This window comes from Siphateles boraxobius, unplaced genomic scaffold (assembly GCF_051911475.1).
Source record: "Siphateles boraxobius isolate OS27281-9 unplaced genomic scaffold, OSU_SipBor_1 7, whole genome shotgun sequence".
In the NCBI taxonomy this organism is placed as follows: Eukaryota; Metazoa; Chordata; class Actinopteri; order Cypriniformes; family Leuciscidae; genus Siphateles; species Siphateles boraxobius.
The window spans coordinates 30080073-30103829 of record NW_027509197.1 but is presented as its reverse complement, the minus strand read 5'-3'; the positions used below and the strand labels follow the sequence as shown (position 1 = coordinate 30103829).

Below are 23757 nucleotides of genomic sequence, written 5' to 3'. Positions count from 1 at the left end.
AACAGGAGGTAACTGATTGTTGAACATCTCTTTTAATTGTGTACCATTAAAAAGAGCATTAATGTACCATATACAATACAAAAGATGGAGAAAAACATATGACAGATTGTGTGGTAGATTATTAGTTCTGCATAGACTTGTCTTTGGTCTTCAGTCTCATGACTTGGCATTTTCAATTCATTTCTGTTCAACACAAGATTTTCCAACCAAAACATTCAAACATTATTTATTAAATTAATGTGTAGATAAAATGATAATAAATAAAATAAGTAAAATAAATAGAAGGCATACAAAGAAATGGTTGTTTTTGAGCACAAGTCATAAGTGTAAGTCAGAACATTGGGATATAGTAAAATTGAATTAAATGCTGAATTTTTCCAAGCTAATCTTAATTCAATTAGTGCAAGGCTTACTAACTGACCTCATGAGGATTTAACATGAGAAATTCAAATATAAGCATTGCCAAATTGAACTGAGTTACGCTCATAACACAATTGCGATTTATGCAGCAATATTCAAATGAATTATGAAAAAACATGTCCTATTATGAGTTTTGTAAAAATGTATTAGTCAGTTTTGACAAATGTAATGTACACACCAGAAAAAGTTTAATTAAATAAATAAATTTGTTCATAAATGTTCCAATGCTACTAAGTCTCAATTCTCGCAGTGATAATTACAATACCCAAAAAAAGGGTCTCGTAATATGATCATAATACAAAGGCTTGCTTTCAATCTAAGAAAACTCAAAATTATGTTAAAACATACTGTTAAAACGATATGCTCATACAGTCCTTGAGTGAATACCATGAAGGGAAAGGCATTTCAGTTGAGGTTTGATTGAGAGTATAAAACTCTTTCAGTTACATAATAATGAGCCCCTAAAACTGTAAGGGCTCATTCAGTCCAACATTTCAGAACTTATACATACATCCAGTAAATATGAATTCATACCATTATCACACCATATTTTAGAGTAGATCCTCTAAGCTTCACTATGAAACCAGGAAACTTACTTATATAACACACAATTAATCTCTTCATCAGACTCAAAATGCAAAATAAAATTAACACAGGAGCAATCAATTCTACTAAAGAAACATGTATATATTTACACAACCTATTCCATATGCAAAGGCTCTAAAATCAGTGTTCTAGTTAGAGCTGCCATGTTTTCTCTCAGCAAAACCATTAAATTTAACTAATGCTGTGTCCTGAACGTATAGCACACTATTACCTAAAAAAAAAAATCAAATATTATAATACTAAAATGTTTACCAATGGCAAAAGGTTAAAACTTTTATGACCTATAAATTAGTGTATTTAGTAACACGATGACATATCAGCATCCACACAGGTTCCTCATTAAACATACGATTAAAAATAAAATACTAGATAATTGCATTACAGACACCTTCACATGTCTTCTAACACCTAAACAGTAACAATCAAATCTCTAAACTATCACATATACACAGTGCAACTCCTTGGTATTTGTTCCCAGTTTTGTTTTTAAAATAACGGCTACATTTCATATGCTAATTAATGTTTGTTAAAAGTTTTGGTTAAACCATGCCAAAAGTTTTTATATTAGCATTAAAAAAAGATGATGCATACTTTTCAGTAAAGGCAAACTAATAAACAAACAAATGTTGTCTGATCTCATATAAAGGTCTACAAAAAGCACTTTTCTCTTTTTCTTAACACATTGTTCTAGGTAGGACAGCCCTTTAGGACCAAAATCTGGCAACACATGTCAAGGTAATCAAAGAATCAGTCTTAAATGGGCAGTAAACGATTTTTGAAAAAGTGGATTGAACCGAGCACCAAAAAACACTTGTAGCCAATCTGCAGTAAGGGGCACGTCCACTCATGATGGGGGAGAAGAGAGAGTAAGCAAGAGGGAGATTTGAAGAAAGACTGTAGAAACAAAGATGGCTGAGTGACATTACAAAAGGAAAAGGAGGAATATTACTGGAAAAAGAAGTCTATGATCTGGCAAGAGCTTAGACCTGAAACCGTTGTGCTGTTTCTGCTCCATACTTGAGTAACATTGGTTTTGTCGTTTCACAGAACCAAGATATGCTGTTGTTGTAATGTTAGCTATATTATAAGTACATTTTTGAGTGCCAAAGTTGTTTGTAGAGCTGGTGTGCTGCTGGTGACGAACAACAAACTCTTGCTTATCTCTTGTATGCTGTGTTATTTTTTTGTTCTTCCTTGAAGTTCGTTTGTCGTCCGCTTTATTTTTCGCAAAGCTTTATTTTGCTTTGCTTCAGCTATGATAAACAGACATCCACTCTTGCATTGTGTGTTCATGCATTTTTGGGGGCGGAGCGAAGGAAGGGGTGTGTTTTTTGCGTTGATTTCAAATATCAACAGTGTTTCTCAGAAATCACTTACTGCACCTTTAATGAAAGCTGAATTTATTTTATCTGATAGTTGTGATAAAACTAAATAGAGGTCCACAAGTCTGAGACCACTAATGACGATGCATTGTTTTGCCATTTAATTTAGTATAAAATGTATTACAAAAGATATAACATCAGCATAACAATGCTGAATCAAAAGTTGAATTAAAAATGTTAATACATTTCAGAATTTCTAAGTATTAGTGTGTCATCCTTTTTTTCCTGTAATGACAGCAGCACCCAAGCTATACAGACATGATCAATGTGTTTTTCTTTATTTTTCATAATATCTTTCCTATTTTTAATTTTCTCAAAATCCTAAAATCTTCTATATATCTACAAATAATTATTTATTTATTTATCCCAGCTTTTCAATGTAATCTCAGACTTCTGGACTGTATATGAATCAATTAAACGCTTTTAAACCTCTTCTTACGTATTTATCGTACACAATGGCAATATTCAAATTTTTAGAGTTATCAAAAAACAATTAAATTCAGCACTTTCACTGACCTTAATAGACATCTCACCTGCCCTTCTCCATGCAAATTCACAAGCATCGTCAGTCACATGACCTGATATACGCTGATCAAAACATTACCAGCAGCAAGTACTTTCACAGAACAGAGCACCATGAGCTGAACACTAGAGAGAATATCTCCCATCATTCTCAGCCAGATGCCTATGTTATGACCCATAATGTTACAGGTCCATCAGAGAGACAAAGAGAACATTAATTAGCACCTGCATAACTGTGCTGCACGACCGCAGCTTCCATTACTATGGCTTCACATTGGATCTACTGCTCGCTGGCACCTGACAGCCAGGCAAGGAGGAGTGCAATCAATGGCTTTTCAATCCCATCTACAGTCCACACCTCTGCATAGAGAGAACAGTTATCCGATCGCAGACTACACTACAGAAGTGATGGCCGTTTTGCCCTCCACAGCATCTAAACCTCAAGGGAAGCCTGTGGCAGCTAGCCGTCCGTATTCACCCGTTCCACCAGGACTAAATTCAGTCCCTGCCACAGAGGAGAAACCCGATCAGCAGTGGAGTAAGACTTAACAGGAGCTGCCATAAGTTCACCACCAAACAGGAAGATCTGGAACAAGGATCTGAGAGAAAAAAAAGAATTATATTATAATATGAAATACATTCATCTTTTTTTGCAAACAAACATTTTACTTTCTTTGAACCTTGTTATGTACATTGGCGGTCAAAAGTTTGGAAGTCTCTTATGGTCTCAGAGGCGGGATTTATTTGATTAAAAATACAGTAAAAACAGCAATACAATAAAATATTATCTTGGAGTTTCCATTCAGTGTTTTTTGTATACAATATCCCAAAATGCGCATAAAAATAGGTAAATGTAAACAGCTAATGTGGTTATGTGAAGCATGTCAGACAGTAACTCACCTAAGCGAGCACTTTTGGTGGAGTTTAGAGGGGGTATCTCATGAGGGAGGGGGCAGTCGCTGCAGAAGTCAGAGCAAGTGGGGCAGATGAGCTGCCCGCTGTAGACCCATCCATTCATTCGTATGCTCACGCTGATCACCTGACCAGTACGAACGCATGGATAGGACTCGTTCTGCACCCAAACCAACACGCCTTGGTCTGTACAAGTCACCTGCACCACAAATCACAGTTTCTGTACACATAAATAATTAATTTCCCATGTTTTGGTACATAATGCCCCAGTTAAAAGTGAAAAGAAGATAAATGCTTTTATTATTTACTGTTAATTGTATTTACACACAAACTCACTCACATTTATACTACCATTCAGAGATATTAAAGAAATTAATACTTTTATTCAGCAAGGATGCATTAAATTGATCAAACGTTATAGTAAAGACATTCATAATGTTACAAAAGATTGCCTTTTCAAATAAATGCTGTCCTTTTGAACTTTTTATTCATCAAAGAATCCTGAATTTTTTTTTATCCGTTTTCACAAAACTGTTTTCAACATTGATAATAATAAGTAATATTTCTTGAGCACCAAATCAGCATATTTGAATAATTTCTGAAGGATCATGTGACACTGAAGACTGGAGTAATGATGCTGAAAATTCAGCTTTGCCATCACAGGAAATCAGGAATACATTATTATTACATTAGATTATTTAAAATACATTAAAATTAACTAAATTTACTTAAAGCTGCAGTCCGTAGTTTTTCCTCTTTGTCGCCATCTCTGTTCGAAATCTGCAATTGCAGTTATTCACGTAATTATCAACTTTACGTGGGTTGTGCCTCAGCTCGGCACAACGCTGATGAATGCAATGTTTTGAGGAGAATGTGAAAAAAAGCATTTCAGTAAATCGCGCTGATTAAATCAAACGATCGCTTATCATATCTCGTCAAACCGTGCAAATTATACTTTGTTCTCAAATAGTAAATGTTAACAACATCAGCATTGCGTGACTACATTTAATGCCCTTCAGATATTTATCCTTGTTTTCACATGGGCCCGGTTGCAGTCTCTTTTTTCTGTAGCCACTCTGAAGTCTTTTGCATTTTATACGGATGAATTTCCAGTTGTCACTGGTGATTGTCGTTTGTACCTTTCTGGATCCGCCATCAAATTGATAAGTTTAATTATCAAGTGCTGTGAGAAAAGGCTATAAATCTCCACCTCCAACATCTTCACACGCAATATAGTCTACTAGCCGGGAAATCTTCTTTATGTTGTAAGGCGGGTGCCGAAAAGTCTGGGCCACCCCTGGTGGAAACAAAGACTCTCCTAAGAATTAACATTTGAACCCTCCCTTGCATAATGATATAACAGCAGCATCTGAAACACAGCACAATGCAACTCACACCTCACTTGAACAATCTCCCCCTTCTCCTGCTCACCTGAAACTCACTGAAAACCCATGAAATGTTAAATGTCTACAAATAAGTAACTATGCATGTTTGGTATCATTTAAAGTGTCTCAGTGTGCCTGGTAAAATGGTCTCATTCTGCCAACCATAATGGAAAGCTAAAAGAAGTTACAAAATATGAGAAGTAGTGTATCCCTCTAAGGTGTTCCCTCCCCCAGATCCTCCATTCTTATGTCACAGTTGTGAGCCCCTCACTAGGGGACCAAATCTAATTATAATGACAGACACAACCATTTGGTAAGCAAATTGAATTATCTGGGTTTATAAGGAAAATGGGCAAAAAGTTCTGGTAGTCTGTAGGTTGACTGCCCACACAATCGCTGTGTGTAATATTCATTGCCAGGTAATACTTTCTACAAATTCCTCGATTTCTGTTATGATATGATCAACTGATGATTTTGTTCTCATGAATTGGATTTTGAATTATTGCTTCATTACCTGGTCAATAAATTGTAAACGTTTGATTCTACTCTGATTGACTCTTGAGTTTGTTCTCCCAAGGGATACGTCTATTTTACCTCTGTCTTAATTTAATGTAACTTTAGATAAGTGTACGTGAGAGAACACGGGCTTGGCCAGTCTAAACTATTATGAGGAAAGTATCGTTGGTCAACTCATACCTATAATAGGGCCAAAACCTCTACTAAAGTATAACTATTGAATTAAGTTCAAGTGTATGCAATTCAAGGGGACTAAAAATAAAGTATCTCTGATTGTGTTTTGGGTGAATCCGACTGTCTGAGATATTAGTCAAGACCTCTGTTTAGTGACGAAACTGACGAGATTGTGATCGTGAGACCCGCAGAAGATGCGAGGACCTCTAAGCGGCATAGTTTCCTAATCTGAACGGGTAAAACATAATTAAAGAGTTTCCAAAGAATAATCAAACATTCGCTCACTTTTAATGATACCCAGATATCATTAAAACCCTTTTCATTTATGGAGTCAGATGAAATAACGAGTCAATACATATGAGAAAAATGTGTTCCATTTAATCTTGTTGTGTTGCGTAAAAGGAAAGACAGTAACCTGCAAAGACCTTCACCTGTATTATTGGAAACCCTCATTGGACCAATAAAAAGGCTTACAATGTGTACAGATATGACGTAATGACGCAAAGACATGCTTGGATTTCCTGCGGAAATCCACCAGTACGACTAGCCTGGGTTTCCCCATGCTGCCTTGCGTGCAGGTAAATTTATTCACGTTGCTAGGCAGCCTGGATTCCATGGACCAGATTTTAGCCTCAGCGAGGGGACCGATCACAGTACGGGGAGGGAGCAGCAAGACGATGACGACTATTTTTTTCGATAAAAACATGTCTGTAGAGCGTCCATATATACCTTCTACCCTCATGTTTGTCTTGCACAAACGGCAATAGTCGCTGAACGTCATCATGTACACATATACTCTGACCCATCGTCTTCTTCCTCGTCTAATTTCTGTCGCTCTACATACGTCATCTGGTATAATTGAAACGATTGGCTATGAGCTACGTACAGGCGCATTTGATAAGGCCAGGCTACAGTACCGCTGGAATTAAAAACATTATTACAAGCTTACCGTTTTGAATCGAGCTAAGGCAAGCAGATAATTTTGAACACTGGCTGGTTATGTACTTGCTCAAAAATGTATTTGGTATAATTTCTAACCCAAAAAGTTACGGAATGCAGCTTTAAATTTATTAATTAATAAACTAAATGAAGCCTTCTTTCAAAAACATTTAAAAAATCTTACAGAGCCCAAACTTTTGAACGGAATTGTATAATATCTAATGAGTTCACCCCTCACAGCTAATATTGTTACCTTATAGCAACCGCTGCCCCAGTCTGGGTAGGTCATTAGTTTGGTGCACTGTTCCATCACGAATGCTGACTTTTGGTACAGACACACTGATCCTGGGCCGTACTGTTCCGCCCCATAGTTTCTCCATGTGGCTAAAAAAGCAAACCCCAATAGTCTCAACAGTTGTAGAATGGAAGAAGAGTTTACATCCCAAAAAATACTGAAAGGATGTGAGGGAGTGGCATCTCACCTGGCTGGTTCTCATGTACCCTGCAGTAAGAGCTGCGCTGGTATTCCCCACCAACGTGCCAACTAAACTCCTGGCTAAAGGGACAGTAGTCTGCAATCTCCACGGCCCCTCCATACGCTGATAGATCCCCCTCAGGGACGCCAGGGATATGGTCAAAATACTACAGGATGGAGAGGGTTTATCAATATGATTTAATCCAGTGGTTCTCTAACAGCTGACAGGACAGCAAAGTTTGTTTTTCTTACGAAAATAATGTTACAATAATGACATCATCTCATCTGACCGCAGATACTGAATCAGAACAACACGTTTATCTCAGGCATTCTTTACTTGCCTGTAAATGCGTGTAAATGCCCTGCCATTAACATCCTGCATTTACAAAATTAAAAAGCAACCAATAGGTATCCTGTCAAGTCCATTCATTTTATTACTGCTTTTCACAATACAAATTGTTTTAAGCAGATTTAAAGAAAAACAATGTTAATTGTTAATTGTATAATATTTTAATGTGGCAGACAGCAGATTGAGGACTGAGTGAAGATTACACACAGGCTCTTCACCCGTACACATTTCTGCTGATCTTACCTGATACTCTACAGGAAGTGAATGAGGAAACTTTTGCAGGTTGCACACAGCCACTGCCAGCTGGTCCTGCCTGCAGGTGAGCTGCAGAGGTGCGCTCCTCACAGAATCACAGTATGGGCTCAGTGTTGGCCTCCTGTTTTATAATTCACACAAGGCAAAACCCCATCAGGATCAGGTGTCAACCTTTTCCACTATACTATATATTTAAGTCTATGAAACTCCCATTTCTCTAGATAATGTACAATAAGACACTGGGATCAATCTAAAATAAAGAACTGGTGCAAATGTACAACATTCATAATCTGTTTGGGTAGCACTAGTAATGTCACCAGTTTTATTCCTACAGAAAACATGAACTGAAAAAATCTATAATTTTAATGCAATGGTATGCCATTTTTTGGATAAAAGCATCCGCCGAAATGCATTAAAGGAAGTCCACTTACTACAACAACAGATTTATTCGAGAGTGCACAGAGAGTTTTATTATTCCTTTTCCATATATATTTTATTTATGCATCTCACGTATAAAAGCTTACGTATGGCGATGTTGGTCTATCCAGAATTTACAGCTTTTCATCACAAAGTCGCACCCCAAACCTCTTCCCCACTCCAGTTTCTCTGCCATACTATAATTGGCCTTGTACCACCTTAAAACATAAGATAGCACAGAGGAGTCACTCACAAGACAGCCTTACAATTCTGGTACTTAGATTCCACTTAAATATGAATGTTCACACATGAATCAACAGCATTAGGGATGAACAGCAATACTTCTCTGACCCTGTATCCTCCATTATGGCCAATGTAATTCTGGAAAAAACTCTGTTCTGGGTGTGAGATCCAGTCATTGCCTCATTCTGTTAAAATAAAACATTCTGAAATCAAATAGTACTTTGACAGTACTGACACTGAAACTGTGTAGTGTACCTTTCTTTACCTCTAACAGACGTTTTTCCCAGTGGTTGAACTCTGTTCCAGCACCTCCTTGGTTCTCCAGTTCCATGCCCTCTAGAATGGGGCAATTAAAATGTCTCCTGGCTTCCTCCTATTAAACATCAAAACAAATCATGTAGCACAATGGACTATATGTGTATGGTGTTCCTTTAAAAGGAAAGAAATAGAAATACTTACCACTACACGTGGAGTGGCCAAAAGATGGACGGTGTGTCTAACCATGTGGCTACCACGGATGTCCCACAGCCGAGTTGCTCTTTTAATGACTTTATCACTCCACTGATATAACCCTAAACTGAAAGAGATAAAGAAAGAGAAATAAACGCAGTGTATGTCAGGGCTCTATACTGTGACTAAATGTTTGCATTCTGTGACCTCTTTTTCTGTCAGTGTGACTGAATTTTGTTAGAGGCTGCAACGGTGATAACTGATAAGCGCTGCCATTTCTGTTGCGTATGAGAAACATTCAATGGCCAACACAGCAAAATCGGAAAAAAACTTTGTGGCAACTGCGTTCGTAGCACTGCTCTCAAATGTTCAAACATTATCATGTTATATGTTTGGCAACAATTCTTCTAACCCTAATTGATGGAGTGTGTAGCTTTTCATTTCTTAAACAACCATGTAGGAAGACACATAATGGCTATATTCCAGATGTCAAGATTCAGCAGGCTTAAAGTGTGAAAGAGCATGAAGAATCATTTCCACACGTTACCTCTGAGTCCATAGTCCATCAATTTTTGGTCAAGATATTGTCTATTGACAATGCAAGAGTCAACTACTGTTTTGTTGTTGTTTTTTGGAAGTAGCATTACATAGGTTTGATAGTTTTGTATATTAATGTAAATATTTTTAAATAATATTTCAAACTGAATTGAAATGAATATACAAACCTTTCATTGTATGCAGGCAGACCACTTGCAGAACGTGGTGTCAAAGGTTTCCCATCATCATCATGGTAAAACGCAAAGAGTCCTGCTGAAAAACCCTTAGAAACAAAGCATATAATTGAACTATGTAAAGCTCTTTCATGGTCTCTGTGTCAAGTGGATGTATAGAGTTTAATGTTGTTACCAGGGCATGTATGATCTCGTGTTTGACTGTGGAAAGCATTCCTTCAAACTCCTGAGGTTGAGTGGAGATCATATTGGGACACAGATTGGCATATCCAGCGATGGGCCTGTATTAGGAATTATGTGCTTACCATCAGCAGCAAACTAGACCACAGCAAATCCAACACACCTACATTCCTACTTGCCATTACCTGTCCAGTTCAGACTCCAGCTGGCAGTACGCTGCATAGGCTACGATGTTCTCTTGTCCACAGCGCTCTGTGGTCATCGCACTCACGTACAGCACAAAATCTGCCCTCGCCACCCCCTCACCATCGGGAGGACCGGCGGGACCGCAGGACTTTCCAGACTCACTGCAAACCCTGCATTGCTAAAGAAGAAGAACTCGTTCAAATACATATTTACCTTTCAATGTAATCATTTTTATCGATATTACAATATTTTTCCTTTTTAGCTTTTAAAATCTAGACATGATACATCTTTATTAGAAGATCATCTTTTATAATAATATTTCAAATGGCTGGCTGGATTAAACCAATCGGCGAGATTTGCCGCTTACAATCGGGGGAGGAATTAATTTCTTCTGACAATTTGCTTCCCTTGCTTGGCGTTTGCGTACTTTGTTCACAGATGAAGTGGATTAGATGCAATATTTGTCAAATACACAGATGTTTCAGACATTTTCATGCTGCAACAGAAATACTCAATACTTTATGTACTTGTTTCTTGTGAATTATGTAAATATACCATTCCTATTTAACTTATTTCTGTTTTAAAGCCTCATTCTTGCTCATTATGCGCCATATATAAATGCTCATTATGCGCCAACGGGTAGACTAATGCCGGGTGTACACCAAAGGATTTTCACAGTCTCAGACTAAAGACCGGGAGTCTTTAGGAATCTTACTGGAGTCTCGGCGCGCTCCCGTCGTCTCGATCGTTAAATGTGAGGTGATAATCTGCAGTCGGCGACCCGATTTATGCCAGTCTTTCTCTAGTCTTTCATATCAAACATGTTTGATATTATCGCAAGTCTTTAGTCTGAGACTAAAAACTGTGAACCCAAGTCTTTAGATGTGAGCTGATAATCTTAAAAAGTCTTTTCTAAATCTTTTCAAAGTCTTTAGGTGTACAGAAAGCATAAATAGGCTTTGGTGGGAATATCAAACAAGTATGAAATTTGTATACGGAACATTGCTCATATTAAGCAACCCTAATGAAAACATGAGGAACAAATGTCTTGATGTTTTTGGACTTCGTAATCTATATGCAACAAAAAACAGCTATACTATACTGTATATACAGACAATAAATATTGAAATAAAAACAAGTAACACGTTTTTGTAGGGACCCACCTGCAAATGTTGTTCAGGGACAACAACTGGGCCACACTTGGTGATGCCTGCACATGGTCCCTGACAGTAGCGATGCGGATCATCTCTCTTTCTAAGGTACTGATTGGTTGCACATTGCCTAATAATTAAGAAAAATATATTGGGATTAAAAACAGACACTAATTAGATTGAGTAACCACCAAGCATCCAGAAGGCCAGACCCGAGTGCAATTTTAAGAGGATTTGCTGGCAGACAACACTAGCTCAGAAGAGAATTACCTGCTCAGCAATATTGGGCCAGACTGCCTACGAACCCTGAAGGCCTCCTGAAGATAATCAATAGCCTGTGGGAGGAGCTTGTCCTTGAAACAAAGCAGACAAAGATCAATGATGCACGCATCCTATTTAGAGGTAAAAGGACATTTTTAAGATTTAACAAATAACATTTGACTGATAAAATCTTGACCACAAACGACAAAATATACCTTCACAAGGCTGCTTTTGTCTTCATCTAACCTGTGCGAGCAGTAAAGACATTGTGAAGTCAATGTATGGTCACGATAATGTGGCATTCCTGCATTTAATAAAATATAAACCAATAACTAACCCATCCAAGCTGGAGTCGTACTCTATCTGGATCTTTAACTGTTGGTCAGTGCTTCTTTTGATCAATCTATCTGGCTTTAGAAACACTTTAAGTATCACCTAGAAGGGCAAACCACAGAGATTAGATTATTATAAGTATTGGTTAAATAATAGGTCACACTTTGTATTAGGTGTATTTAACTACTATGTACCTACATAAAAATAAGTACTTATTGCGTTCATGTTGTATTGCAAAACACTTTGCTACTACTGGGGTGGGATAGGGATAGGTTTGTGTATGGTATGGGTAGGATCAAGGGTGGATTAAGAGGTAGGGGAAGGGTCAACAGTATAATTAGGTGTTCAAGCACGAAGTGCTGAAAACCTATTGTAATTGCTATTTGAAAAAAAAAAAAACCTAAAACGCATCGTGCAGCCCAAACCGTAAGGCCTAGAGACTTGAAACTCGGCCAGATGGTAGGCCACACTTTCGGGGAGAACCTATCAGAGTATGACCCCGATTGGCCCATAGGTGGCACTACAGCAACCAAAAGTACTAAATTGCTCATAACTCATAGACCGTTGGTCCTAGCCTCAAGCTTTTTACACCCCTGTAATCCTTGGCTCAAGACGGACAATATGTATATCTCCGATTTCGATTTAAGCAAAAAGAAAAAAAGGTTATGTCGGATTTTGTCCAAAACCTACTTTTGCGAACTAGTCCCTGGTTTTTCGCCCGATCGGAACCAAACCAGTCTAGGCCTATTCCCTGGACTCTCTAGATCAATAATTATCGAAAAAAAGTTGAAATTTGGCATTTGGTTGGCTATAACAGGGTCATTTATAAAATGGGCGTGGCCATATATAGTCAAAAGCCTATAAATCCTATACGAAAACTCAGAACTTCACAAAAATTGGTGAGCATATGTGACATAACATCCTTAAAAAGCATGCCAAATGTTATGGAGATCGGACCATAGGTGGCGCTATAACTGTTAAAAAGCTTTGAAACAATGTATTTCTTATGGCAAATTGCCTGTATTTTCTTTAAATGGTGTTTTGCATTTATTATCATGTAATGTTCATATCATAATGTTCAAAACCAGTGCAGTACAATTCTCTGGACTCTCTAGATCAATAATTATCAGAAAAAGTTGAACAACTTCATTTGGATGGCTATAATAGGGTCACTTCACAGTGTAGCCATGACCTAGTGTCCCCAAAAGCTTATGTCTCTTCAATGAATGCTCAGATCTTCTTAAAAACAAGTCAGAACATGTGCCATATGACTCCAAACAATCATGACAAATTTCAGACAGATCGGACAAAATTTGCCTCTATAACAGTTAAGAATGAGAAAATTAAATGAATATAATGGCATATTAAGCCAATAAGTAGTATTTTACTGCCCCCTGCTGTTTAAAATATGAATTATACTTGAGTAGTGTGACAAAATTACTATTTAGACTTTATAAAATTACTATTTTAACATTTACAATCACATTAAGTCAAATTTCATCTATTGAAGTATCACTATTGACAATTCTGTCACATTGACAAATGTGAATCCTGAATGAGACATAGTTCAAATCTCTGTATCTACAACAGAATGTGTGTGTAGTCCTATGTTTCTGAATAAATTCTGAATAATCTGATTAATAGTTTGCAAAGACATGTATGAAATAACATTCAAATATATTTTCATAATGATTTTGTCAGTGTGTGTGTGTGTGTGTGTGTGTGTGTGTGTGTGTGTGTGTGTGTGTGTGTGTGTGTGTGTGTGTGTGTGTGTAAGCTTGCATAAAGGAGTTCAAATGGAAAAACTGTCAAAATGAAAGTGGCCAGCAGAGGGCAGTAGAAGACCACTTATTGGCTCATTCTACTTATTAATGAAGTCTTTTAACAGGTGCATTCATATTTAGACACTGTAAAATCACTTGTATAACAATTACTATTATAACACAATCATATTTTGTCAGAGTTTATCACTTCATTTGTACTGACACTTCACATCAATGCTAGCAATGTGGTAAATCATGATAAACTATGGTAAATCATGCTAGAATCACGGTACTCTATGGCAGTGTTGGGAACCCTAATCAAACACACCTGATTCAACTCATCAGCTCATAATCACATATGTTAATGAGCTGATGAGTTGAATCAGGTGTGATTGATTAGAGAGACAGAGAAAACGGGTCCTTCAGGACAGGTTTGGAAACCACTGCTCTATGGTAAATCATCCTAGAACGTGGTAAATCATGCTAGATTCATGGTAAATCATGAAAAATCACACTGATATGTGGTATATCATGGTAAATCATGCTAAAACATGGTCTATTCCATCTATGATGTAAGTGGTTAAATGCTTGCTACATAAAACTTAATGTCTTTTGATGCTTGTGTGGTTAAAAATCTTAAATGCCTTAACTGCTTGAACACCGCTAAATGCTGCTTGCAGCTTTAATTATAGACGTAATTACTTATATTAATTTAATTACATGGTGGTACTTTTTTATATATTATATAATAAGTACGATGTAAAAACATGAATGTACACAATAAGTGCATTGAATCAGATTATTAATGTCAATGTTATTAGTAGTACATGTAATTAAATACACCTAATATTAAGTGGGACCAAATAATATTATTTTAAAAAATAATATTTTATAGATTATTTGAGCAGTGAGTAGACTTTTATTTAATGGAAAAATAAGTTTGGACTGCTTTACAATTTCTTTTGTGTTACACATAAGATATAGTAGAGATTTAGAAAAACATGAAGATGAGAAAATTATAACAGTTTTTTTTTTCTTTTTAAGGTGAACTATCTTTTTAATGTGACACCATCTTGATAAATGTCTTTTAAAGGGATAGTTCACCCACAAATGAAAATTATGTCAAATTGTTCACCTTTATGTCACATTCTTTCTTCTGTGGAACACAAAAAGAGACTTGAGGCAGATTGACAGCCTCAGTTACCATTCATTTTGAAGGAAAAAGCGCAGCATGATGATATTAGGAAGGCACAGCCAAACAATGTGGAACAAATCTCATATTTGGGGGCCAGGATAATGAAAAAAGAGAAGAGGGACTGACCTCTGTAGGCAGGGGCACTTTATGGTCACAGGTTTGGGTATGTGCCCCGGTGCTGATGAAGATGATGATGGTGTTAAGGAGTAAAGCGGATGTAGCTGATCGAGGCTGCCGCCATCCTGAAGCCATCATTTAAACCGTGACATTAACAGTCATATCTCCGTCCTATCATGCTGCAGAGAGCCCTTCGATATCGCACAAAATTGAGGGATATTCGGTGAGAAAACTAGCAGTTCATTAAACCGGCTTCACCCATAAACCCAGAGGAACGTGAAAGCAGAAACAATGCTTCACCATGTCAAAATAAAAGTCTGCACACAACATGAATGTAATAATAATAACAATAATAGTGTAGATTCGGGACAAATCTTCTGCAGTGAACTTAGTATGTACTTAAAAGTATAGCTTACCCAAAAATGAAGGACAGTTGAGGCACTCATTGACGTCTATAGTATTTTTTATGTGGAATTCAATGGCTAAGTTAACGTTACCTTCAACTGTCTGTTTACGAATATTCAGAATATCTTTCTTCAGAATACCTTTTTTTATGTTCAACAGAAGAAATGAACTCATACAGATTTGAAACAACATGATGGTGAGTAAATGCTGACAACATTTTATTTTGAGGTGAACTATCTCTTTAACACTTTGCTCACATAGCCTCAGAGAGTGGTGTCTCCTTTGGGACAATAAAACTTATTTTCAATAAATTAAATTCTAATTTAAAATTATTTTTTTGTAAAATTGACATTATAACACTTAATATATGAAGAACGAGTCAACAATAGTTAAGAGATTATGTAGTTTTATAGTATGCTACACTGATGCTACTTCATTCCGTGCATAGTAATTCAGTGGTTTTCATCTTGAACAGTAATTTAAAAATTTGACAGTTCAATCAAAAGATTAAAAAAATACAATTTTTTTTAAAAAAGTAGGCAGTATTAAACAGTATCCAGTTTGCCCAACAATATCAATCCAAACTGATTTCAATACAAATCATGGGAAAAATTATAACACAATTCAGACATTCAGATATAATTGCAAAACAATAAACCAAAATATAAAATTATATATTTTTTGAGAGTATAGAAAATCTAATTTAATTGCAGAATCATCTACAGCATACAAAGCCTTGGTCACATAGTTAAATTAATACAAAAATGAATTAAGTATTCTGTAGATAATATTCTTAACAAATCCAAATGAACTGAATAAAGTATTGTGTAGATAATATTCTAAACAAATCTAGACAAATCAGTCCTACTTTCTAAAGAGCAGCAAACAGGTTTGTTTCAAATAAATATTTGTCTATATAGGCTGTGTCAGATACTGCTTATTTGAGGCACAGGTACACAGTATCTGACTCAGAGTTTGAGTTTCCCAGCCAGTGAGCTGCAGGGGTAAAGCCGTGAGAACCGGCCCAGCGTCCACACAGGAAACACATTCCTGTAAGAGGTGTAGCTGATGGCACAGCTTTTATTGAACACTCCAGAAATGTTCTCCTGAAAAGAGGGAAACAATCCAGCACATTTTATTAGACCGGTTGAGAGAACTCCGATGAATTATGGAGACAAGGGAACAGCATTGCTCACCTGTGGCCAATCTCCATTGGGCAGCTGCTTATCAATCAAAACTTGAATGCCTCGCTCAATCACTCTAATGTCAGGGTACCTAGAAAATGACATTTGTTTTGTAAATTAAGGATGCACTTCTGTAAAGTTGTCTAAAAACCCTCTACCTTACCTGACAGCCATCAACCCCAGCAAAGCCCAGCAAGTGTTGTGGATCTGTGAGTTGTTGCTCTGAACGTAGCATCGCTGCTCACATGACTCAAAGTCCTCGCCCCAGCCTCCATCCTCCATCTGCTTCGACAGAAGGAACTCACAGGCATGTTTCACCTCCACACAGACAGATCTGCAACACAGAAAAGACATGAATAAGTATACTAAAGTGCCCCTATTATGCTATTTAAAGGTTCCTAATTCTGTTTCGGAGGAGATCTCCTACAATAGCTTTACATGCATCCAAGCTCAAAAAACACTTTAATTTTCTCATAATATACATTGCAGCATCGCCTCTTTTCTCAGTGTCTGAAACGGTTCGATAAAGAATCCGGCTTCTCTAAACCCCCTCTTTTCCGAGAGAGCTCCCTCTGCACTGATTGGTCAGATGGCCTAGATAGAATGTTGTGATTGGTTTTCCACCGCGTACAGCAAGAAGGAAATGAAACGCTCATTATCATTTCTGATCTTCAACTTCAGAGGCTTCCTCAGCAATTGAATACACAGTGATACGAAGATTAACGATGGCATCGTTGTTCACGGGCAGCCAATGAAGACCATAGGCAAGGAAATGGGTTACAAACCTATGTAGGTTTGTACAGGAAGTAAGGCTGGAATTAATAATTTGGCTGCCCGTGAACAACGATGCCATCGTTAATCTTCGCATCACTGTGTATTAAATTGCTGAGGAAGCCTCCGAAGTTGAAGATCAGAAAAATAATAATGAGCGTTTAATTTCCGACGTTCTTTCTTTTGGAATACAATAACACCATTTATCACGCACTTCGATATTTAAAACTGCAAATGTTTTACATTTATAAACAGCTATATTACTGCATAAAAGGTCATATCTGAAAAAGCATAATAGGGGCTCATAAAATTAACTGCAAAGTAAAAGAACAGTGATGATTTATTACATTAACATCTACATCAGGACACACCCAAATAACATACCCATTTTGGAAAGTGTGGCCCATACATGCAAATGCCTCCAGACCAAACCAGGCTCCATATGTGAAACAGACTCCCCAAGACCTAAGACAAGCAACAAAGGCACTGAGTGTCCAAAGACAATACACTTTTTAAACAGACTAAGAAGCAACAGAATAATGTCTCTGATAATAAATGAACCAACACGTACCCTTCCCATGAGCCATCAGGTCTTTGAACCCTCCTGCAGTAGTCCAGCCCCTGCTGAAGAGTAGTCCTATGTGATCAAGAGGTGTGGTTTAACAACATTTTTATAACCTCCATATGCTGAAATATTGTGCTTGTGTGTACCTAATCTCTTTTGCTCTGTGCTCAGGATATATACTGTGAAAGTGTTTGAGTGCCTGCATTACAGCTGAGGTGCACTCAACATACGTGTAGTCGATCATAATATCACCTGAGAGAGAAAAAAAGAGAGAAAGAATCGGACATCTCAAGACTGATAGAAAATACATTGACAACTGAATATGACATTTTACTGCATGCTCACCAAATACTTCAGAAGGGTTCAGCAGCTCCAGCAGTTTCCCGCCACGTTTGGTCTCATATGTGGCAAACCCTCCATCAGGATTTCTCATGCTTAGCAGCTGAAACAGAATCACAGAGATTTACACAAAAAATGACAGCACCCTTCAAAGGTTTGGGGTCAGTAAGATTATTTTTTATAAGAAATTAGTACTTTCATTCCGCAAGGCTGCATTAAATTGATTTTTTTTTTAAGTGAAAGTAAAAACATTTCAAATAAATGCTTTTTTTTAAATTCATCAAAGAAAAGAATCCTAATTTTTTTTTTTTTATCATGGTTTCCACAACAAACATTAAGCAGCACAACTATTTTCAACATTGATAAAAATAAGAAGTTTCTTGAGGACCAAATCAACATCATAGAATGATTTCTGAAGGAGCATGTGACTGAATCCTGGAGTAACGGCTGCTGAAAATTCAGCTTTGCACAGGAATAAATTACACTTCAAAGTATATTCAAATGGATATTATTTTAAATTGTAATAATATTTCACAATATTTCAACTTTATAAGTTACGAGTAGGCTAATAATTGTAGCCTTGGTGAACAAAAGATACTTTTTTTCAAAAACATTAAAAAAATCTTACCACCCCCAATTTTGATGATTAATAATTATGATTATTGTCTTTTTCTGACACAGTTTGTGAGTTTGGATGCATTTTACTATGTGATTTCAGTTTTAGGAAGCCGTGGTCAGATGAGCATGAGAGAAGTGCTGCCCTACATTATGTAGCCTATGTATAACATGAGCATATGGATAAAAACTAAACATAATTAACTAAAACTTGAACCCTCTGTTTCAGTAAACAAGAAGAAAGCTACAAATTTTGAGGGAATGAGAGTAAAGACGGGGACTAAAGACAGTCTTACACTGTCTATGTTGTGTGTTGAAGAGATTTGAGTCATAAAGAGGTTCAGTGTGGTATAGTGGCGTAAGCTCAGCTGGTAACTGGGAAATGTGCTTCTTAGGAGTGAGCCAGGAGTCATTAAACAAGACACTTAACCCTAGGTCACTCCAAGGGAATTTGTTACTATAGTAAGTGTAATGTAAATCAGATTATTGTGGCTCTGTAAGTCAGACAGAGAATGTTAAACATGTTTCTATTACAAATAAAGCTTTTACCACATTGACAGCATCAAAGAGTCTTTCCGTGGGAATGTTTTCTTTGAGGAAACTGCACTGCTCCTGCAGTAGCATCACAGATTTCAGCCCTTCTGCCGTGCAGTCCGCAACTATCCAGCCACAGTCCCGTGTGCTGAAGGGAAAACCTCCCTGAATCACACAAACTCATTAAAGTATTTAAGAGCAAAATAAGAATGATTAAGTAAGTTGAAATGTATAAAACAAAGGTTTACCTTGTTCATTTGTCTATAGTATTTCTCATATTCCGGAGGGTTATCTCTGATCTACAATAATGAGCAACTGGTTAGACCTCATAGAGACCCAATACATTTCAGTCTAAGACCACAAATAATTTTAAATGTTACATTTTTAATACATACAAACCAACCTTTTGTACTGTTGCAAATGTTGCAAATTTGTACAACTTTGATAAGCGACCTTGAAAGTTCTACATTTTCTAATTATTTTACAACATAACTTTACTTTGATTTATTTTTTTCAAAACTTAAACTGAATTAAAAGAAAAATCTCAAGATTTTCAGTGTGGTCTCACATCTTTGAACTCCACTGTATTCGGATTAACACATTAGTAAATGCAGCATTGTAAATCCCGCACAGTTTAGTTAAAGCTATATACACAAAGAGGAAGTAATAATGAAGAATATGATGTTTAAAAACTAGATTTAATCATGCTCACCTGAGTTAGATCAAGGAAATGATGGGCTTGTGTGAGGCACTCTGTAAACCTGGGGACGTCCTGGGCACCTGCCTGTTCAGAAAACAAGCCCAACTGATCAGAGAAATCATCAGTTATGTGCCAGCTTCAGATTAATTCATATTAGATATGTACCTCAAGAAATGCTTGCACTGCGAATGTAGTATCCCATAGCTGTGATCCATTTGTACCCTGATAGAAATATAATTGCAGTTACATTGTTAGTAATAAAATTGTTTAAAATTGTAAAAAAGTGTTTAACTGATCAGATAAAACAAACTTTAGAACCAAAAGGTTTCGATTCTTCATTATGACAACAGCTCACCTGCATTTTCATACCATCCAAACCCATCCTGGATCATTGGGGATCACAAAAAGGAAGACCAAATATTAGTTTAATTATATAACATATACAGCATATAATTAAAATCAGGTCATTAACCATAGGTAGTCAGGAATCCTTGACACATGCTCCTGGAAGACAGGTGATGTGGGTCCATCCACATACCAGCGTACCAACATATTGATCGTTTTCGAGATCTGTGAAAACAGCAAGTAGTATTAACAATACATGATGAATAATTTTGATAAAACATTACAATAAGATTAGGGGAGTGTATTAAGAAAGTAAAATGGAGTCATTATTGATTTCATGCTGACTTTACATTACATAAAACAAAATGTCTTCTCTTTTCTCTCACCGGGCCGATGCTGATACACTTAGTGAAGCGATCGTCTGCTTTAATATGGTCATAAAGCTCCTTGACTGCTTTTTCTCTCAGCATAGTGCTGTGATGAGCTTCATACACATTCAGGATCACTGAAAGACCATGTTTGAGAGTGTTATTAACTGAAATCTAAAGTCTTACAAAAAATCTTATTTTTTACAGGGATGCTACACTTCTCTCACAATAAGCAATAGTAAGCAAGGTGCTGTGTGGTGTGTACAAGTCACAGGCTGCAATGCTGTTCCTCTGAGCTGGCCAGTCAATAGTTGAGTAATCCTGGACATAGAGCTCCTGTTAAAAAACCAAAAACAACAACTGTGACTGGAATACTTGAGTTCAAAAAGTTAACCGTAAAAACAAGCCTGTTTTTATGTTGTCTCAGAGTGACCTCTAGTGGTGAAACTGAGTAACTGCACCTGTCTTAAACTGAGCACCAGAGGATCTTCATCAGCGGACAGTCTGACCGCATAGCAGTAGCTCATGGGCAAGTAGACCTGCCGACAGTGGCACCATAAGGTGGAGGGATGTGCCGGCACCCAGGATGGGAACAGCCTGACAGAATATATTGCAAAACAAATGCAACTACATAAATGTCTAAAACAAAAGCTTCAATAAGTTTGTAAACTAATAAATTCTCTATGTACCACATTTCTGGTAAGAGCGTATTCATTCCTTCCCAGCTGTATACGTTGAGGATGGCCAACCAGAATTTACCCCAAGATGGTATGCCGACAGCACCACCTGTAACAGAGCAGGACAATACTGAGACTGGACAATTTTATTTCATTCATAGCATTGCATATACACGTGACTGACTATATATCAGCAAACCCAGACCTTTGCTGTATAAATTATTCCTTGCCCGAACCATATCCGGATCATCGGGCCCAACTCCCAGAATTCTCAAGGTGGTATAATTCAATGCCGTTCCAAAAACAGTAGACTTGTCTTCAATGTGCCTGGAAAATTTATATTTGTGTTCAAGTCATAAAGTTCCCATATTATCCCAGTAAAGCAAGACATTAAATGACAAATAATATTAATATTGGTCTGTTTTTAGGACCAAATTTCACAACATTGTGACATTATATTCATGACAATTTGACCCCGAATTCTCACTATTGTAATGCATCTGGACAATTAATTTTACTAAGATTATTTTCCCCCAATTTCCATTATTCTCATATATTCGTTCATAATTCGTTCCAAATAAATTCATAATATTACTCACAGGCCCCAGCCTCCATCAGGCAGCTGCACAGAGCGGAGATATCTAACCATTTCCTGTTTCCATGCATCTGGCAGAGGGATCTTAGCAATATGACAGGTTATGAGCAGACCTGAAATCCATCAACAAATAAGACCATAAAAGGAAAATTTAACACAACAAAAGGAATAGCTTTGAAATCCTGATATGTTTTGGGGGTTTTCAAGGACCGTGGGAACCCTGTATTTATCAGTGTGTGCATTAAGTAGACCTTAATTCAAGTTACTTTATTATTTTATTATTATTGGCTACTTTATAAGACGCAATAATCCATGGGTTTCATCTTAAAACTAAAAGTCTTTCCAATCGGCTTAGTAATAAATCACCTGGAAGTAAGAAAAGGGGTCCCCCATAATCCCCGGCCCAATGTCCATCTTCAGCCTGGAGGCGGCTGTAGAAGTCCATTCCCTTCAGTGCAGCTTCTACTGCAGTGCGTGCGGCAGGGGACGCTGAGGTTAACTCACCCTGAGGTCAAAGAAACAGATTAGATGAACATGAATATATAAATGAATTGCATTCCATACACATTTGTCTGTAATGTAATGTGTACCATATCCAGTCCCAGAGAATGAGACTCCAGCATACTCTGCTGTCTGTCCATGCTGTCTGCCTCCTCAATGTACCTCCAGGTCTGTCTGCCATCCACATTACACAACCTCCAGCGGCTGAGATCAGTCACCGGCTCAGTCTTATAGGGCCCCCCCCTTCTCCGCAAACACCTGAATAAAACCTTAAAATGTTACACAATTGAATCGGCATTTTTAAAATACAAAACCACAATAACATTTTTCAAGTAATTTACAACAGGTTTCAAAAAGTTGTTGATGTGTATCTAAATAAGAACATATTTTAAAAATATATGAATGGAAGTGTACGGGTATTTCCTTTAAAAAGCTCCCTTCTTTTTTTATTACTTTACTTAAAATTTGGTTAGATTTGTCAGTAAAAACCTGGATAAACAATACATATAATATGAAGGTGTTTTATTTATTTTAACAAAGAGAATATTATAATAAAGATAACATTATATGCATATTGTCTGTATTATCGGGCAATGACATTTTGAATACTACCACTACTAATAATAACAATAATAATAAAGTTATTTAAAACCAAAATCGTCATTGTTTATTATAGCTATTGGTTTGTTTGACGCGTCTTAAATAAATGTATTCGTTTCAGATCTGCGTGATTTTAAAATACGTATTCACAAATATGAAAATTTATACTCACGTTCCCTCTGTCATCTTTGAAGAGCAAAACTTGTAAACTGAACAGAACCAGTCATATTTCAGCTGATTGGGACGCTAAAAGACTTCTTCAAATCGCTCTGGGAAATGTAGTTCTTTTTTCACCCTAGATCGTTCTCAAAACGGTAAAAGAACGCAAGGGGGATTCATCCCTAAACTAAGTTTCCCACAATACATAGCGAGGCCTTCCGAGCATGATATCGAATGGAGAGACATGGCCAGAGGACAGCTCCTCCAATCAGCAGTTAGAAAAATAGGAAAATGGGCGTGAATTTCCAGTTTACACCAACCACGTTTGGAGTGTCATGAATAATTAAATCCCTCATGTAATAACCAGGTATTTGAAAAAACATTATCTACTGTATGTTATACAGTGTTTCTCAGCATATTTGGAAAAGAATTTGAAT

The 23757-nt window shown here is 36.9% G+C and overlaps 2 protein-coding genes across 3 annotated transcripts; both read right to left on the bottom strand.

The window, feature by feature from the left end:
• Positions 1-13: 13 nt before the first annotated feature.
• Positions 14-15280, bottom strand: lmln (leishmanolysin-like (metallopeptidase M8 family)). Its single transcript, XM_077215776.1, has 17 exons — positions 14972-15280; positions 11892-11989; positions 11770-11800; positions 11564-11646; positions 11306-11423; positions 10142-10320; positions 9952-10057; positions 9771-9865; positions 9055-9172; positions 8861-8968; positions 8704-8780; positions 8460-8570; positions 7924-8056; positions 7339-7498; positions 7110-7240; positions 3831-4041; positions 14-3529 (listed from the first exon to the last, which is right to left on the bottom strand). The coding sequence occupies exons 1-17, from the start codon at positions 15098-15100 to the stop codon at positions 3429-3431; spliced, it is 1989 nt and encodes a 662-aa protein (XP_077071891.1). The 5' UTR covers positions 15101-15280; the 3' UTR covers positions 14-3428.
• Positions 15281-15561: 281 nt separating this feature from the next.
• Positions 15562-23467, bottom strand: lss (lanosterol synthase (2,3-oxidosqualene-lanosterol cyclase)). Of its 2 annotated transcripts, none has more exons than XM_077215774.1 (22): positions 23334-23467; positions 22651-22819; positions 22427-22565; positions 22065-22173; positions 21671-21792; positions 21478-21574; positions 21250-21385; positions 21016-21124; positions 20807-20925; positions 20548-20645; positions 20431-20458; positions 20241-20297; positions 20088-20159; positions 19624-19674; positions 19391-19540; positions 18233-18329; positions 18034-18139; positions 17894-17959; positions 17707-17787; positions 16715-16885; positions 16564-16642; positions 15562-16473 (listed from the first exon to the last, which is right to left on the bottom strand). In XM_077215774.1, the coding sequence occupies exons 1-22, from the start codon at positions 23345-23347 to the stop codon at positions 16336-16338; spliced, it is 2208 nt and encodes a 735-aa protein (XP_077071889.1). In that variant the 5' UTR covers positions 23348-23467; the 3' UTR covers positions 15562-16335. The 2 variants fall into 2 exon arrangements, with proteins under 2 accessions (XP_077071889.1, XP_077071890.1); XM_077215775.1 differs by having other exon boundaries at positions 22651-22830; positions 23334-23352.
• Between the last annotated feature and the right edge of the window lie 290 nt (positions 23468-23757).